This window comes from Hyperolius riggenbachi, chromosome 4 (assembly GCF_040937935.1).
Source record: "Hyperolius riggenbachi isolate aHypRig1 chromosome 4, aHypRig1.pri, whole genome shotgun sequence".
Taxonomy (NCBI): Eukaryota; Metazoa; Chordata; class Amphibia; order Anura; family Hyperoliidae; genus Hyperolius; species Hyperolius riggenbachi.
The window spans coordinates 377,328,203-377,346,786 of NC_090649.1; the positions used below are offsets into that span (position 1 = coordinate 377,328,203).

Below are 18,584 nucleotides of genomic sequence, written 5' to 3' on the forward strand. Positions count from 1 at the left end.
CAGTAATTGCCAGGAAATGATAAGTCTCACATCACAAAAGCGTTTGAAAAAGGCGAGCATCAAGCCACTCAAAAAAACATCGATGATATAAAATTGCTGTTAGGCTGGTCATTGCTTAGCACTTACAGCTTCCTCTGTGCCATTCTAGTGTCCTGTACTCAAAGATGCAACAGTAAATGATTATCTGTATTATCCACAGTTCTGCTTTTTTTTTGATAGCTGGATATTCTAGTAGACTTATTCTATGAACAGTAGTAGAACCAAAATAATACATGCAAAATGTACACACCTACAGTTACCAATTAGAGTACACTAATTAAGAAACTGCACAAAAGATCAATATGACAACCAAGTAATCAGCACTTTTTTGAAACTGAGATAGCAAATTACAGCCTCCTCTTAGTTTTCTTTATGATCATGAAGTAGGTTTGCTATGTTCCCCACATACTAGTTTATCAAGTCTGGTGAGTTTGATTTTTATGACACTACATGTATCACACAGCTTTGGCTCTTAGTGCAGTTTGCAAGTGGACTGTTAGGATTCATGTGCACAGAGTTTATCACAGTGATATTTTGTGAATGAAGCGGTGCCTTTAAGGAGGAATGAAATCTTTTTGACATGGCTAATTAGAACATTGTTGAGTTGCTGCTGTCATGTTTCATAAAGCAGTGTAACTATGTTAAACCCGTAAATTGTGTTTGATCTTTATAATGTTCTCTTTAAAGAGCATTTGAAGCCGGATGCTCTGGGGCTGTAAATTCCTGGCATTGGTTAAGTCACGCATGAATGAATGTGTGCCGCACAACCAGATATTACAATGTAACTCCACAATCATTTCCAGGCAGCAAACAGCTGCTTTGATTTAATATGTGCCACCTAAATGTATGGGGGAAAAATAAAGGACCCTATGAAAAAAACCCGAACGGTAGACAATTAATTGTTACAAGATCTCTATAAATCCTATATACATTTCATACCTTTGCATTTAGAGCATTTTCATTTGCAGTGGCCATAATAAATGCAAAGTCAGATGGAGTTCACAGCATCTGGTCAACCTGTCTGTGTTTGTATAGGTCAGCAGAAACTCAGTATGCAGAGGCACCAGAGTAGAGTAAAACGTTGTGCTCCCATTTTTGCCTGAGGTCACACCCGCGAAACGCGTCGCATTTGTTGAGTTGAATAAATTATTTGTCAATTCTGTTTTATTGAGACTTAAGTGAGTTTTCTTTTTTTGTAAGAGGACGGTGAGTCCACCCTAACACCCCCCTCTGCTTGTAAGCGGTTTTTAAAACGTTTTACTCTACTCTGGCGCTTCTGTATACCGAGTTTTTGCTGCTCTTCTAGTCCACCCTGGGTGGAGGGGTGCATCCCCATCTACTATCTACAGAGAGCAACTCCTTAACCTGAGTGGGGTCAGGTCCTAATGCTCCCCACCTGCATTTAAAGTGGTTGCCTATGGGTAACCCATGTTTGTGAGTATATACACATAAAATTGTATTGAACTCTTCATTTTACCTGACAATACTGCACCATATTGGGCTCTCGATTCCCTTCTTGTTTTTAAGCGTGTTTGTATAGGGCCTTTAGTTTAGTGCAAAAATAATGGGGGTATTACTAGCTGTATGCTACACTATTACTTTATTCCAGTATATATGTGATGCTGACATACAATTTAATATTAATTCTCTTCTTTAGATTTTGTTCTGAGCCATATCTCTGTAACATACTATTATCTTTGTATGTAAAACATTGCAACTCATTTCATAAACAATGCAAATAGTTAAATATGATGCACACTACCACCTCCATGAATGTATGCTTTTATTGCATCAAAAACAAGTGCGTTGCCGCTTAGTGTCCTTTCAGTCATTTGAATCCACTATAGATAGGATAATGGGGTGCATCCTTGTCAAAATACACACACACACACACACACACACACACACACACACACACACACACACACACACACACACACCAACAAATCCCCTTTATTTCCTTCAATTAAAGGCAGATATTCCAGTAGTCATTGCAACATATTCCATTGAAAGACTCACACTCACAGTAGACGTACAGAGAAGCATATATATGTCTCTTGCTCGTGCTTATAGGCCTGAACGATTTATCGATTTCAGATCGACATCGCGATCACAGAAATGACGATTCCATGATCGTCAAAACGGCAGTTTTTAAGATATACTGGAGCTCTCCCGCTGTGCATCCAGTGCAGCCCAGCAGTCCCTTCTACTGCTGTGCAGAGCTCGCCGCTCCATGCACATGTAGCGGTCGGATCTCATGACGGAGGTGGGTAGGAAAGTGACGTTCCTGCTATCTTCACCCTGATCTCGCGCTCTCTCCTGCCGTGCGGTGCTGTTTTGAGGTTGCTATGGTTGGAGGCAGGGTGGGAGGTCCCAAATCCATGCTGTGCATGGTTGCCTACAAATTCCCACAAACTCATTGCACGTTTTATTCATTAGAATGAATGGATATCACAACCACATTGGGAAGAATCGTAGAAACACAGGTGCTGTGAGTTGGGATGGCGCTTGCATTTCCTGCAGCACAAATGGGCTTACCTGTGCCTTTACTTACTGTGCTGTAGTTTTGTTTTTTTGTTTTTTTGCATTACAAAGTCATAAAAGGAGTGAAATTATGAAAAAAATGAAATCTCATACTGTCAAAGCAGTAATGCAAAATCTGCATGCTTCATAACTTTAAGCATCTGTTATTTCCCGTAATTCTGAAGGTTTGCTAAACAAAGACGAAAAAAGATTTTTTTTGATAAACTACTACAAAATATCAAAATTTATATTGGTGAAAATCCCATATAGGCATCTGTACTTTATTTCATAGTTTAATCTCTGTAAACAAACTACTAACAGTTCACCTGCAGTGCAGGCTTATCGCAGGTGCTGGACCGTGGCAGACGTTGAGATCTTTGCACATGTGATTTTGGGATTTAGAGTGATGCCATCTAAGCCATTCTTAATAACCGTTAGAGATTGTATCTTGTGCTGTGCTTTTCCTGAGAATGGTTTTCACTATTCTCCGTAATAACCTGTTTATTTCTCTCCACAGCTCCGTGATAATGAGTTGGTCTCTGCAAACCAATTTCTTTGCTTTTCATCATGCTTGCACTGAATGATTACTCTGTGATAAATTCATTTAGCTGCTTCCAAGAATATATCATCACTGGCAGCAAATTATTATCTCTTTTCTTGCTCGCCTCTGGGGTTTCTAGTCAGCACTTGTATAATCTGCAGACCTCATTCAGCAGAGGTGCTCAAGATTGGAACCTCATCTAGTTTTCTGTAGGAATGTACAACCCTGCCGTTTCCCTAAACCTGGTTGCTATGTGTCACTGCCTATTATCAGAGGCTTGCACTATAATGTCCCCAGTTTGATGGGAAACCATATACAGTGTTGTTTTTTGGGGGCATGGGAGAAGAAACACAAGGAGGACATACAAACACCATGTGGATAATGTCATGGCCAGGATATGAACTTGGAACTCTAGTGTTACAAAGTGAAAGAGCCAACTTCATAAACATCATTCTACTCTATATTAAGACACCTTCTCCAGTAGATAAATACAGCCTGAAAGGTTTGTATTTTACTAAAACTTCGGTCAGAGGCGTAACTATAAAAGAGCAGCCCCAAAGATTGCAGGAGGGCTTAGAGCTGTTAGAGGGCCCCAAGTACTACTTCACTCCCTCTAATAAAGGGGCCCATTTTTCAGATCAGGTGTTTGTGGCTACACTTGTTATGGGTGTGAAGATTATGATGTCCGCATTTGTTTTATGACCCCTACAAGGTTGGGCCCTAGGCTTTAAGCGTCACCAGGGATAGGCAAGGGAAAGTGTGTACACATTGGGGGACCCCATCAAAGTTTTGCTGGGGCCCCAAGATTTATAGTTGCACCCGGGCATCTGGCAAGCTACAGATAAGAAAATATTAACACAAAGTGTGTGATTATTGGCTCATACTTTGACACACTTTGTATGTGGTCTCAGGAGACATATTGGAAAGGGTGCTTTTTGATTTTTCATAGTACTACATAAACCCTCACCCAGGGGCGTAACAATAGGCCCTGCAGCGCCTGCGCCCGCGGGGGGGCCCGGCCCCCCCCTGGGGCCCGCTCGGGGCCGTTTTTTGGGGGCTGGAGGGGTGGCAGCATGAGGGGAAAGCCTTGCCTACAGTCGGCGGGGAGAGGGGAAGTTCCCCCCTCTCCCTCACCTCGGGGCTCTCCCCTCTGCGCTCCCCTCCAGCTAGTGAACGTGTGTGGGCAGCGGGCAGCAGCGGTGGCAGGATACATACCTTCTTCCTTGCGTTCCATCGCCGCCTTCTCGCTCTAGCGGCTGACGTCACTTCCGCTTCCGGAAGTGACGTCAGCCGCTAGAGCGAGAAGGCGGCGATGGAACGCAAGGAAGAAGGTATGTATCCTGCCGCCGCTGCTGCCCGCTGCCCACACACGTTCACTAGCTGGAGGGGAGCGCAGAGGGGAGAGCCCTGAGGTGAGGGAGAGGGGGGAACTTCCCCTCTCCCCGCCGACTGTGGGCAAGGCTTTCCCCTCATGCTGCCACCCCTCCAGCCCCCAAAAACCGGCCACGAGCGGGCCCCAGGGGGGGAGGGGGCCCGCTCTGAAAATCTGCAGGGGGGCCCGGTGGGGCCTAGTTACGCCCCTGCCCTCACCCATTATCATAAGGCACCATGCCATACCAGAGAGTATTCAAAAAGCTGCCAGCAACGAGCATATGATTTTCGGGCAGATAGCATCTCTCTTGTTACTGCCCACTGCTGATAGGTATAGCAAGCTGGCTTAGGAGATGTGGGAAATCCCTCTGCCTATGAGGATCTCCCTCTGCTTATTACTGGCAGGGATGGATGCTGCCACACTGGGCTTACCTGCAGCGTGCTCCAATAGTAGTCCACAGTTTCAATCAAGTGGGGGGAATGATGTAGACTTGTCATTCCCCCCACTGCTGTAAGCTTTTTTGTGTCTACCCAGCCACAATAAAGGGTATTTTAGCCGCAATGCCCATCTTCTTCTTCTCTTTCATTTACAGCTTAGCTTTTAATGGCTTCTGAAGGCTTTTAATGGCTTTCAGGAGAGCGTTGCATTTTCTGGGCTTTTAGTAGCTTTTACAGGAAGTATATGGGAAGGCTGGGCTTTTATGGGCTTTCTTTGGCTTTTATGGGCTTTTATTGGCTTTCAGTGGCTTTTGAGATGAGACGCGACGCTGGGATCAACTGCCAGGCTTTCATGAAAGCCTGCAAAAGCTTGTACTAAACGCTTGCATTCACTTGCATGGGAGGGCGGTAGATCCCTAAAAACGTTACTTTTAAAATGCTGCGTTTAATGCCAGCAAAACATCCGTGTGAACCAGCCCTTAACCAGCTTTAGCACATGGTAAGCGTTTCTTGGACATAAGACACTACCTCACCTAGGCTAAACTTCTTGCAGCGTTAATGAATCAGGCAAACAGTAACCTGTGTGCCTAGTGGTATTGTGTGCACAGCGTTATGCAGTTTAGTGCAGTGTTTTTGAATCAACCTGTGTGTGTATTACCCATCCTAAACTGTATCCCCTTTTCCTCAATCATCATTTAGTTTTCCAACAGTGTGACAGGGACTTAGCTTGGAGAATGTGGCATGCATTGATAGCCAAGATTTAAAGCAAAGTTGTAACAAATTCGACACAGGACCCATTAAGGTTAAAGCTACATTATGTGCAGCCTAACTATAAGGGCTCGTTTCTACTAGGAGCGGTGTGATGCGGCTACATAGCCGCATCGCACCGCAGATGTCCTGAAACACATGCACGCCAGTGGAACAGTTTCCACTGTGTGCATGGTGTGTGGAGCGGTGCGGTGCGATCCGATAATCTGCAGCATGCTGCAGATTTTCGCACGCCCGCATCCGCCCGCAGCCGAGTCCCATCTCCTCAATACACTTCTGCATCGGAGATGCGGAAGTGATGCGGCCGGCGGCGGAAGTGATGCGATGCGGCTGCATAGCCACACTCGCATCACTTTGCAAATGGAAACACGGCCTAACGCTTTTTAAAAAAAAAAAATTGACAGTTGTTTTCTCTACCTGTACATACTAGTATGGGAGTAGAAAATGTGACTATAGCCACATCATTGTGTAAAGTAATCCTGGTCATGCCTACTTACCTGACTCTAACGTAGGGCCATTCTGGTGCACCACACAAGGCACCTTTTGCATACACCAGTCTTGTGTATAAGGAGATAATAGCCTACATTAATTAGTTTTGCCAGCACCATAACATACTGATGGGTTATATACAGAAGTGATGTTGTTTTCTCAAAAAAAAAGTAAGGATACACCTTACCTGCCCAATTTCACTAAACCTACATAACCAACCCTTTCTATAACTGTTATGATGGGTGTGTAAAATTGTGCAAACATATTATACTGTTTATTTACAGACTGGGTCATTAGAGGTCAGACTGGTGTCTTGAAGATCCAGATGTGTTGCAACAATCAATAGACTCTAAATATAATACAAATACAGCTTAACTAGCACATCAGTAGCTTGTGTCATATTATTTTTAGGCCTGCTTTGTTATGCTGATCGGAAATGCCCACTTAGGTGTTAAAATTCTCATCCATCCCTCTCTTATTGGAACTAACAGTTGTGTTTAAGAATTCATAAAGAATAGCGTGCTAAGAATGGCTCTGTGGTGCCTTCTTCTGCAAGTGCTACAATGGGTACCTGGTTTGTCAATACCTAAAAATGGCCCTGCTATAATCGGGACTCCTTTCCAATGCAGAGGTTGATGTACAGTATGATCAGGTGGCTGCAGTTACAAATGTAGCTGTTCTCCTTGTTCAAGGGGGGACAGATTACATTTGAGCCTGTGATCTTCCTACATACTCATTTTGTTTAAACCACCAAGCATTTATCAAAAGGGTTGTACAAAGAATGGAGTCATGCCTTTAGTGGGCCCTGCATTAGGCCAGGCATAGGTTCAGCCTGCTGTGAAAAGTTTTTGTGTAAACTAGCTGAGGCTCCTGAGATACGAACCCAAGTCTGATTCTATATGCAAATGACACAAGGTTAAATTCACCCTACAGTCACCTTTAGCTTGTCATACATTCACAGCATGGAAAATTATCCCCGATTTACAAACCCCTTTTACTATTTCCTTACAACTTCATCCCTCCCAAAATGACCTGGCAATTATGTGGATCACTTCTTCCCATGTATAAATGGTTCCTTAAAGTTTCAATGAAAGTATTTCTGAAAACTCCACACAAATCTGGCCTTGATGATCTGGCTGGCTTCCAATTATTACTTCTGAAAATGCTTTATTTTATTGACACTGAATAAGGATCACATGTACCCACACACATTCACTGATGATTCACACTGAGCAGCCTTGTGATTTTTATAAACAGCCCCAACAGCTGCTACTGAATGTCAGCAGATCTGCTGGTTTATATATAAACTCCTAAGGTTTACTTGTTTAAATTATTGTATTTGTAACATTTTAGACATTTTAGAAATCAAAGGTGGTAAATGTATGGCCACCTTTAGGCTGGTTTCACACTGAAGATTGGCGGCACTGGTGTAGTGCGGCGCATCACCAAAAACAGGCCTTCAGGTATTACCGCGTTAGTACACGTTAATCTTTGCCTGTTAGCCGGCCAAGCAGGAAGTGATGCTCACTTCCTGTGGCTGATGCGATCACGTGCGTGGAAGTGTATTGCAAAAATTACGCTTCCGCGTAGTACCTGCGGTGGGTTTTCACACTGATAAAAGTCACCATAGACTCACATGACTTCTGGTCTGCCGCACTTCGCTGAAAGTCGACGCAGATGCGCACGGTAACGTAGATCTGTCCGAGCATCGGGGAAGCGACGAAAACGTCACTTCTGTCACATCGCGCCATACCGCGGTAAAATAACCACACCGCTCCAGAGTGAAAGGGCCCTCAGTATTTTAATATGACATACAGTGTTTCTTTATTATTATCGTTTTTTATTTTAATCTAGTGTTGCATTAAACATTTTGTCACTGACATACTATATATCACTATTTATCAGTTTTCCTTAAGTGGCTTACAACCATCTTTGATACTTTCCTGGGGCTTCTGTATAATAACAGTGCAATCGCAGAAGGAATTAAAAAGAAAAAAAAAAGTCACATGACTGAAATGTTAGTTTTCTTAATCCAAAATCACAGCTGGAAGGCCTGAATATTGGCTGTGTGACCACTATAAGCATCTCCCAGGCAGATATTTATTAACAGCTGATAATGCTGTTATAGCACAAAGACTGCTAATTCCTACCAGTGGGAGATTGTACACGGCATTGTGGGAATCAATACACTTCATCTTACATCGCCCTCCTCCTGCAAAGCGGTACCGACTGCATTGTGTCTCATCAATGGGTTTTCACTGGCACACATTTTCATGCTATACAGGTTATTATCATGTCATCAAATCTTTATTTATTTACGATCTACAGAGTATGAATAAATATGAAGAAAACACTTGAATAGCAGATGTTTGGTAAAGCATGTAATGTACTCCTGCATAGTAGCTGAGTCGAGATATCACCACTATTTGTTAGGCACTGTGGGGTATATATTGTGCCTCTGCTGGTTGCATGTGACACTCCTGCATTATAATTTAGTGGGCTTGATGCGAGTCTATTAGAGCGCCCAGCTAGCAGTTAAGAGTGATAACATTTTCTCTTCTTGTGTCATCAGACTGCATGATTTTCTAAAAATGTGAATCTTTCTCATGCCTGCTTCTCATTGCTTTGTACGCTGCCTTACTTGAAATGCCCCATAGTGTTAAAGTATTGCTTGCAATAAAGTATATGCGTCTACATTTATATACATCATTTATATACATAACAAGTTTTATTTTTTCAAACTTAAAGAGAATCTGTATTGTTAAAATCGCACAAAAGTAAACATACCAGTGCAATTAGGGGACATCTCCTATTACCCTCTGACACAATATCGCCGCTCCTCGCCGCATCAAAAGTGGTTAAAAACAGTTTTAAAGAGTTTGTTTATAAACAAACAAAATGGCCACCAAAACAGGAAGTAGGTTGATGTACAGTATGTCCACACATAGAAAATACATCCATACACAAGCAGGCTGTATACAGCCTTCCTTTTGAATCTCAAGAGATCATTTGTGTGTTTCTTTCCCCGTGTTCTCATGCACTGAAGTTTCAGGCTTCTTGTTTCTTCCTGCAAACAGCTTTGCCCTTGTCTGTAATTCTTCAGTATGTGAAAGCCCAGCCAGCTCAGAGAACGATTTATCCAGCTTGTAAAAGATAAGAGAGAAGAGAGAAGCTGCTATAATCCTAAATAACACACAGGCAGTGTGCATAGAGGGGCCTGGAAGGGGGAGTTCATAGCAGAACCACAACACTGAAGAACTTGGCAGCCTTCCAGACATAGGCCGACAAGTCTGACAGGGGAAAGATACATTGATTTATTACAGAGACTGTGATAGTACAAAGTGCTGCAGTAAGCCAGAACACATTAGAATAGCTTTTTGAACTTGTAGGATGATAAAAAACAGGATGCAATTTTTGTTACGGAGTCTCTTTAAGCACAATCATAATTTGTCTTTTTCGCTAGTAAATAAATTGGCATGTCCCAGGTTTGGCATTGGGGGTGAAGCATACAGTGGAGGGTGGTTAAGAGGTGAGTGGTGTGAGATTGGAGCAGACATTCTTATAGTTAGGACAAGTATGAGGCTGATGAGGCAAGGGAGTACATGGTATGGTAGCACAGATGGAAGATGGACATTGGGGACAGCAGTCTAAGGGTGCCTATACATTACACGATTTTGTGGGCTGATCAACCTTCCAATCTGGTAATTTTAAGAATAGGAGGAGAATCTGTGCCGCAACATGGTGGCCTGATTGATCTTTCCATCGATTTCAGGCATGCCGGAAAATCTTGATTGCAAGAGCTCGATTAGGTGCATGGTGGTAACCGAATTTGATTCCCTGATGACTGAAAGACCCCCAGCCAGCACCCCCCAAAGTGTATGTGCTCTGTGCCCTGGCCTCCTCCTGTGTTTGGCATCACCACGAGGACCTGTACCATGTGACACCGGCACATTTAATACTCACCATGGGGAGCACACACACTTGGGGGGGGGACAGTTGAAAGGCGGTTCCCTGGCCTTTAGAGGCAATGTCAGACTTATTGTGTTCCTAAAAATGCACTCAGAATTAGCATGTTGAAATACATTTTGTGAAAATATAATGCTTTTGTGAAGCTTTTACGTATCACTATAATGTAGCGCAGACAGACAAAAGCAAATGTCACTAACTCCACTTCCCCCCTAATATTCCTGTACTAGTTATGCCTCCTCCATTATAACAGTAATTTAACAATATATTTTCTCTCTTGTCCACAGGTGAAGGTTATGGTGCGTATCTGCTCCACCCTTGTAGGAGAGTCAACAGAATCCAGTTCTTTCTTAAAAGCTGATCCAAGGAAAAAACAGATTACACTGTATGACCCATTATCGTGTGGAGGACAGAATGCATTCCAGAAGAGAAGCACTCAAATACCACCTAAAATGTTTGCCTTTGATGCTGTATTTCCACAGGACGCCTCACAGGTAGGTTAAACCTTCAAAATCTAACATTGATGCTGATCTTTTCTTCCAGTTGCTGTTAATGTCCATCTTTGTTTCTGCTCACATAGTCCAGGCTAATTAAAGCAAAATTAGTGATCACCCAATTACAAAAAGTGTCCCTGTGTGTGTATATTTTGTTGTTTATTTTTTAAGCAATGGCTTACTTTTTTATACTTTATATATAAAAAAGGCAGTAAAGAAAAACTGCTGCTTGCAGTTTATCTCCCCATATTGTAAAGTACTGAAAAGGAAACATGCCTTCTTTGATCATTCATTTTTATATAGATCATTTTCTTATAAACATTTCAGCATTTCTTCTATATTTTTTTAATTTGTATTTGGTGAAATATATGTAACATTTTTCATCATAAAAGTTGCTTGAAAATTAAGTTGCTTACTTGCAAGTTTGTGTATTTTAAGGCTTTGAACAACACAGGTGAAGAAAATCTGTATATATTTGGTATGGGTCTGCAGGTAGACACCCTTGTAAAGCCTTGGAAATGCAAAAACAACTTCCAAATTTTCACCCACATGTGCAAAAAGCTCATTTTTGCATGCTGGCATCAGTGTTGTCATCTCATCCCTGTAATTACTGATACATGAATTATTAACCACTTAAAGAGACACTGAAGCGAAAAAAAATATGATATAATGAATTGGTTGTGTACTATGAATAATTACTAGAAGATTAGCAGCAAAGAAAATATTCTCATACTTTTATTTTCAGGTATATAGTGTTTTTTCTAACATTGCATCATTCTCTAATATGTGCAGATTACACAACACTAAGCTTTCAAAATGAGTCTTTCAGAGCAGTCTGTGAAGTAATGACTTCTCCTCTAGCAGATAAAAAGAAAACAGTTCACTTACAGTTGAGATAATAAAAGTCAGATAACAGCCCTCTCCACTACTAACTTAGTCGTAGAGATTAATGGCTTTTTTGCATAGAGATAACAACTGGAGTTTCTTAGCTCTTCCTGTACTGGAAACAATTAGACTGATGTATCTGATCTTAATGTTTTATTTCTTAGCTGTACTACACATACAAATCATAATATCTTTTTCGCTTCAGTGTCTCTTTAAGGACCACAGTCTTTTCGCCCCTTAAAGGGAACCAGAGATGAACGATCCACACAAAATAAACATATCAGTTGATAGCTTGTAAAGAATAAATGCTCTACCCGATAATTTCGCCACCCTGGTGTGCCTTTTTGAGTGCTTTTTATCCATTATTGCTCCAGGAAATATCCAATATGGCCGCCGGCTCATATTCCTTCTGTTTCCAGGTTATGAGGTGTTCTGGATGTGCTGTCTAGGCTATATGAGACTATAGAAAAGCAGGGCTGCTGTAGGCTTTCATCTGTCTGCTTTCAACTTCATATTCTGGTATGCTTTGTGGCTGCCTGTAGGAAGTCTCTCATAGTAATGAAACTGCATACAGATAATGACTGGCTGCACAGACAGAGCACACAGATCACACAGCCACACTAGTCTGTTAGACAGAGATTTTTCCTGCAGCAGCAGCTCCTCCTATATCATCACAGCTCTCAGCATGTAAAGCATGAAATTTGAGCCAGGAGGTAGAGATGGGAAGTTCGGATCTTTTCAATGATCCGGATGATTCGAATCGGTTCATTGAAGAGATCCGGATCTTTGATCCGAATCTCGGATCATTTTACTACCGGAAGCATTCGGGGGTGAAATGAACAGCAGGACAGGTCTGTGGACAGGAGAAGGGGAGGGGGGTGGACACACAGAGAAGGGGAGAAGATGGACAGAGGGCAGGGAGTGGACAGAGAAGGGAGGAGGGACGAGCAGAGAGCAGAAATGCTTGCACGTAATACCCACATGCTGCAAATCACATGCTTTACATACATTTCACCTATATGTTCATCTGTACACTTTGAAAGAAAAGGTCGCACAGTGAAAGAAAGCATTCCCAGAAGATAAGTGCAGCTGTTTAGTGCCGAGTGCAGGAGGATTATATTGCCTTTCAATCACACTGTCTGCAAAGTTACTGAGCTGTGCTGAGCCAAAAGCTTCCCATGTGATCACTGTGCAGCACTACGGAACAGCGAGCCTGTAATGGGCAGCACGTTATAGCCAGTATGTGTGCTCTACACATATCTGGCAGTGGCACCCATGTCCCCTCTCTCTCATCTACCTGTCTCCCTGCAAGGCTGCCTCCCATACAACAGAGCGATCCATCTCAGCTCTGCTTCCAGGACCCCGCTGCCCGCTGAGAGGGGGCGTGTCGCTCCTGGCCCCGCCCCTTTTGCGATCCGAATCGTTCATTTTGATGATTCGGATGATCGACTCATAAAATAGATTCGGATCAAAGATCCGAATCGTTCATGATCCGGACAACACTACCAGGAGGGGGAAGGCTTGGGCTTGAAAACACTCCACAGAAGAGTGACTCAGCTATAATTATTCCAGGTCAAACCTCGACTGAATAGTCGGTGGATTCTTATCACAGTTGATAACAGATAGATTAGACTGAGAAGAATACAACTAAAAGCAGGGTAGGTGTTTACTGTCATGTTCCCACTGATAAATGTAATAAAATACATGAGGGTGCTTCATCTCTGGTTCTCTTTAAGGACCAGAGCCTTTTTCTCCATTCAGACCACTGCAGCTTTCACGGTTTATTGCTCGGTCATACAACCTACCACCTAAATGAATTTTACCTCCTTTTCTTGTCACTAATACAGCTTTCTTTTGGTGCGATTTGATTGCTGCTGCAAGTTTTACTTTTTATTATATTCATCAAAAAAGACATGAATTTTGTCAAAAAAATGACTTTTTTAACTTTCTGTGCTGACATTTTTCAAATAAAGTAAAATTTCCTATACATTTGAGCGCGAAAGTTATTCTGCTACATGTCTTTGATAAAAAAAAACATTCAGTGTATATTTATTGGATTGGGTAAAAGTTATAGCGTTTACAAACTATGGTGCCAAAAGTGAATTTTCCCATTTTCCAGCATCTCTGACTTTTCTGCGCACCTGTCAGGTTTCATGAGGGGCTAAAATTCCAGGATAGTACAAATACCCCCCATTTTGGAAAGAAGACATCCCAAAGTATTCAGTGAGAGGCATGGTGAGTTCATAGAAGATTTTATTTTTTGTCACAAGTTAGCAGAAAATGACACTTTGTGACAAAAAAAAAAAAAAGTTTCCATTTCTTCTAACTTGCGACAAAAAAAAATGAAATCTGCCACGGACTCACTATGCTCCTCTCTGAATACCTTGAAGTGTCTACTTTCCAAAATGGGGTCATTTGTGGGGTGTGTTCACTGTCCTGGCATTTTGGGGGGTGCCTAATTGTGACACTTTTTTGCAACCTAGGTGCGCTAAGGGGCCTAACGTCCTATTCACAGGTCATTTTGAGGCATTTGGATTCTAGACTACTCCTCACGGTTTAGGGCCCCTAAAATGCCAGGGCAGTATAGGAACCCCACAAGTGACCCCATTTTAGAAAGAAGACACCCCAAGGTATTCTGTTAGGAGTATGGTGAGTTCAAAGAAGATTTTTTTTTTTGTCACAAGTTAGCGGAAAATGACACTTTGTGAAAAAAAAAACAATACATATCAATTTCCGCTAACTTGTGACAAAAAATAAAATCTTCTATGAACTCATCATACACCTAACAGTATACCTTGGGGTGTCTTCTTTCTAAAATGGGGTCACTTGTGGGGTTCCTATACTGCCCTGGCATTTTACGGGCCCAAAACTGTGAGTAGTCTGGAAACCAAATTTCTCAAAATGACTGTTCAGGGGTATAAGCATCTGCAAATTTTGATGACAGGTGGTCTATGAGGGGGCAAATTTTGTGGAACCAGACATAAGCAGGGTGGCCTCTTAGATGACAGGATGTATTGGGCCTGATCTGATGGATAGGAGTGCTAGGGGGGTGACAGGAGGTGATTGATGGGTGTCTCAGGGGGCGGTTAGAGGGGAAAATAGATGCAATCAATGCACTGGGGAGGTGATCGGAAGGAGGTCTGAGGGGGATCTGAGGGTTTGGCCGAGTGATCAGGAGCCCACACGGGGCAAATTAGGGCCTGATCTGATGGGTAGGTGTGCTAGGGGGTGACAGGAGGTGATTGATGGGTGTCTCAAGGTGTGATTAGAGGGGGGAAATAGATGCAAGCAATGCACTGGCGAGGTGATCAGGGCTGGGGTCTGAGGGCGTTCTGAGGTGTGGGCGGGTGATTGGGTGCCCTAGGGGCAGATTAGGGTCTAATCTGATGGGTAACAGTGACAGGTGGTGATAGGGGGTGTTTGATGGGTAATTAGTGGGTGTTTAGAGGAGAGAAGAGATGTAAACACTGCACTTGGGAGGTGAACTGATGTCGGATCTGCGGGCGATCTATTGGTGTGGGTGGGTGATCAGATTGCCCGCAAGGGGCAGGTTAGGGGCTGATTGATGGGTGGCAGTGACAGGGGGTGATTGATGGGTGGCAGTGACAGGGGGTGATTGATGGGTGATTGACAGGTGATCAGTGGGTTATTACAGGGAATAACAGATGTAAATATTGCACTGGCGAATTGATAAGGGGGGGTCTGAGGGCAATCTGAGCGTGTGGGCGGGTGATTGGGTGCCCGCAAGGGGCAGATTAGGGTCTAATCTGATGGGTAACAGTGACAGGTGGTGATAGGGGGTGATTGATGGGTGATTGATGGGTAATTAGTGGGTGTTTAGAGGAGAGAAGAGATGTAAACACTGCACTTGGGAGGTGATCTGATGTCGGATCTGCGGGCTATCTATTGGTGTGGGTGGGTGATCAGATTGCCCGCAAGGGGCAGGTTAGGGGCTGATTGATGGGTGGCACTGACAGGGGGTGATTGACGGGTGATTGACAGGTGATCAGGGGGGATAGATGCATACAGTACACGGGGGGGGGGGGGGGTCTGGGGATAATCTGAGGGGTGGGGGGTGATCAGGAGGGAGTAGGGGGCAGATTAGGGACTAAAAAAAAAAATAGCGTTGACAGATAGTGACAGGGAGTGATTGATGGGTGATTAGGGGGGTGACTGGGTGCAAACAGTGGTCTGGGGGGTGGGCAGGGGGGGGTCTGAGGGGTGCTGTGGGCGATCAGGGGGCAGGGGGGGGGGGAATCAGTGTGCTTGGGTGCAGACTAGGGTGGCTGCAGCCTGCCCTGGTGGTCCCTCAGACACTGGGACCACCAGGGCAGGAGGCAGCCAGTATAATAGGATTTGTATACATCACGAATGACGCGATCGCCGCATAGCCACGCCCGCAGCCGCCCCCGCCGATGGGCGTATTGCGGTCGTTTGGGCCCGGCCTTTGCCGCCGCCCATCGGCTGGGGGCGGTCGTCAAGTAGTTAAGGTCTTGTGACGAGTTACATGCAGGCATTGAGTAATCATCTTATTTTAATATTTTTTTTCTTATATAGCACTAACATCATCCGTAGTGCATTACATAGTACAAAACAAATAGTTGCGATACATAGATACATGAGAAAATTCAGGAGGAATGTTATTTGGAGATTAATGAGGAAATGTATGGATGTGACAGTTTATGTAGAGCTTTGTATAATAGGGTTTGAACTAGATCCACAGCCAGTGGATGGATTGTCAGAGAGGGGCAGCATCAGAGAAGTGGAAAGAGAAGTATGTGAGAGGGTGACAGAGTGCAGTAGGCACTGGAGAGCTACCAGTCTGTTTCTCTGTTAGACTGCAGGGTAAGGCTACGTTCACATTAGCAAACGCTTGCAGTGTGAACATCAGACAGTGCACTCTATGCACTGTCTGATGTCGTGCGTGTCGGCCTCCTGCACGTGTTCCCAAAACGCTGGTGGAAACGCGTGCAGTGTGAACGGGGCCTAAGGTGTTACAGTAGACAAGGTGGGATATGTTTAAAGCAAGTACAAGCCTCCTGTAAAAGGAAGGGAGATATTTCTGAGATGGAAGTAGCAGTAGGTTTTTAAAGGACTTACGAGGCGAAATTGCTAAAAAAAGTAAATGACCTGCCTCATCTTTTATGGCACGGAGGACGCCGTCCGCCCCCCGTGCCGATCCGCCGGGTCCCCCCGCTCATTAGCCCCCCGGGCCGGCTGCCGACCCCACGGCCCGGGTCGGGCTCTCCTGCCTCTCGCAACATGGCCGCTTCCTCTGGCCGCGGCTGCGCAGTCCGCCTGGCCACGAGTGCGGCTGCGCAGCTCAAGGGCCAACCCCCCGATCCACGCTACGTCGGCAGCTGGCCCGGGGGGCTAATGAGCGGGGGGACCCAGCGGATCGGCACGGAGGGCGCGGACGGCGTCCTCCGTGCCATAAAAGATGAGGCAGGTCATTTACTTTTTTTAGCAATTTCGCCTCGTAAGTCCTTTAATGCATTAATATATGGTCTGAATGAGAGTTCAGAGACTAAAGTTACCCTGTGACAGCGAGCTTTAAGAGTTGCACCTGTATAAGGTAGATCTGCCAGTATTTAAAGGGATGATTTGGCAACCCTGGCTGGCACGATGAAGCTTATGACAAAGCAGTAGAATCCATCTATGGAATAAAGCAAATATTAGTTTCAGTGATAGCTGTAATAAAATAAAAAATATAATTCTCTAATGGGAAATTTTTGAATTCTGTACAGAAAATTAGACATAAGTAAGCATATTTTAAGTTTTTTTCCCCCAAACATAATACATAATTTAGTATGTTACATTTAGGGTTTGTGGTATTTAGTCATTAAAAACCACCAATGTGAATTACAGAATTGTTTAGCCTAACTCAATGGTATTTGGAAAGGAGTGTCTTACATGACCCTCCCCTAGTAATCAGAGAATCTAGAGATTATTGACATGTAGTAAAGGGATTGAGGGGGGTGTATGGGGGGGATGTATTTTACAATTGTTATCACTTAATCCTTAAATTCCTATGTTCACTGCTATGATTAGTAGAAAATATAGTTGAGATGTTGTTGTAAGTGACCTTGACTATTTGCTTTAAAAGGTGAAAATTTGCTTTTCTCACCGTATGATTGTGGTTGTGTAGGTTCACATTGTTGTACTGTATTACGTCTAAAAGGAAAATCTTATTTTTGGTCAGAACCAGAAGCAAACACTGTTCAACATAATTGTGTAAAATTTGCCTTGTTCAGGTTAAGGCCTGGAACCCACTAAGAGCGCTTTTCTGGGTGCTTTGTGATTTGAAAAGCTCTTGATAATGTAATGCTATTGGTGTGATCCCACTGGAGGGATGTGATTTTATAAAAATCACCCATAGCATTACATGAGCAAGAGCTTTTTCAAATCACTAGCGCCTAAAAAAGACTTCTAGTGGGTTTGAGCCCTTCGGGTTAATTGGACTTCATGTTGTAACATGTAACATACAATTGTGACTTGTTAAAACAGACGACATTTGGAAGCTTTATTTTAATGTCTGCTTAAAGCAACACCCATAATGTCCCGCTGTAGAACAGTAGGAGGAACATGCAAGTTATTTCGTTATGTCCCTGAAAGCCAAGCACACATGCAGAACCACTGCAAAACATAAAAACAAACATGTCTATTCTAGTATGATGAAGTTTTAATAGAGAAAGACAAATACAAGGTATTGCACTAACTCCTGAGAGAAAAATGGAGTACCTCATACTCAGCTATGTCAGGAAACCATGGCCAGCGCAGCCGGCAGACATGAAATCACAGGCCAGCGACATCCCCTCCCACTGAACGCATTTACACAACCTCCTTCACTAGACACAACGTTTTTAGGCGGCCTCCCCTTTCCTCAGACCCGACCTTGTCCTGAAGCTAGAAGAGGTGCATTTGTTTGTTTTTATGTTTTGAAGTTTGTCGGGTTTATTGCTGCCTATTCTGGATGTAACCAAGCTGTTTGCATGGACATTGAGCTCATTGATTAAAAGTTCCATTGGCGGTTTGGCAGGACTTTGCACCACAATTTTATTCACATTTCT

The 18,584-nt window shown here is 43.5% G+C and overlaps 1 protein-coding gene across 5 annotated transcripts in view; it reads left to right on the forward strand.

Moving 5' to 3' along the window:
- KIF26B (kinesin family member 26B) overlaps nt 1-18,584 on the forward strand; it is a 568,793-nt gene that overhangs the window by 415,669 nt on the left and 134,540 nt on the right. For all 5 annotated transcript variants that reach the window (XM_068232060.1, XM_068232061.1, XM_068232062.1 and 2 more), the window contains one exon: nt 10,423-10,629. In XM_068232060.1, the coding sequence (XP_068088161.1) occupies nt 10,423-10,629 (207 nt within the window). The remainder of the gene's footprint in view (nt 1-10,422; nt 10,630-18,584) is intronic.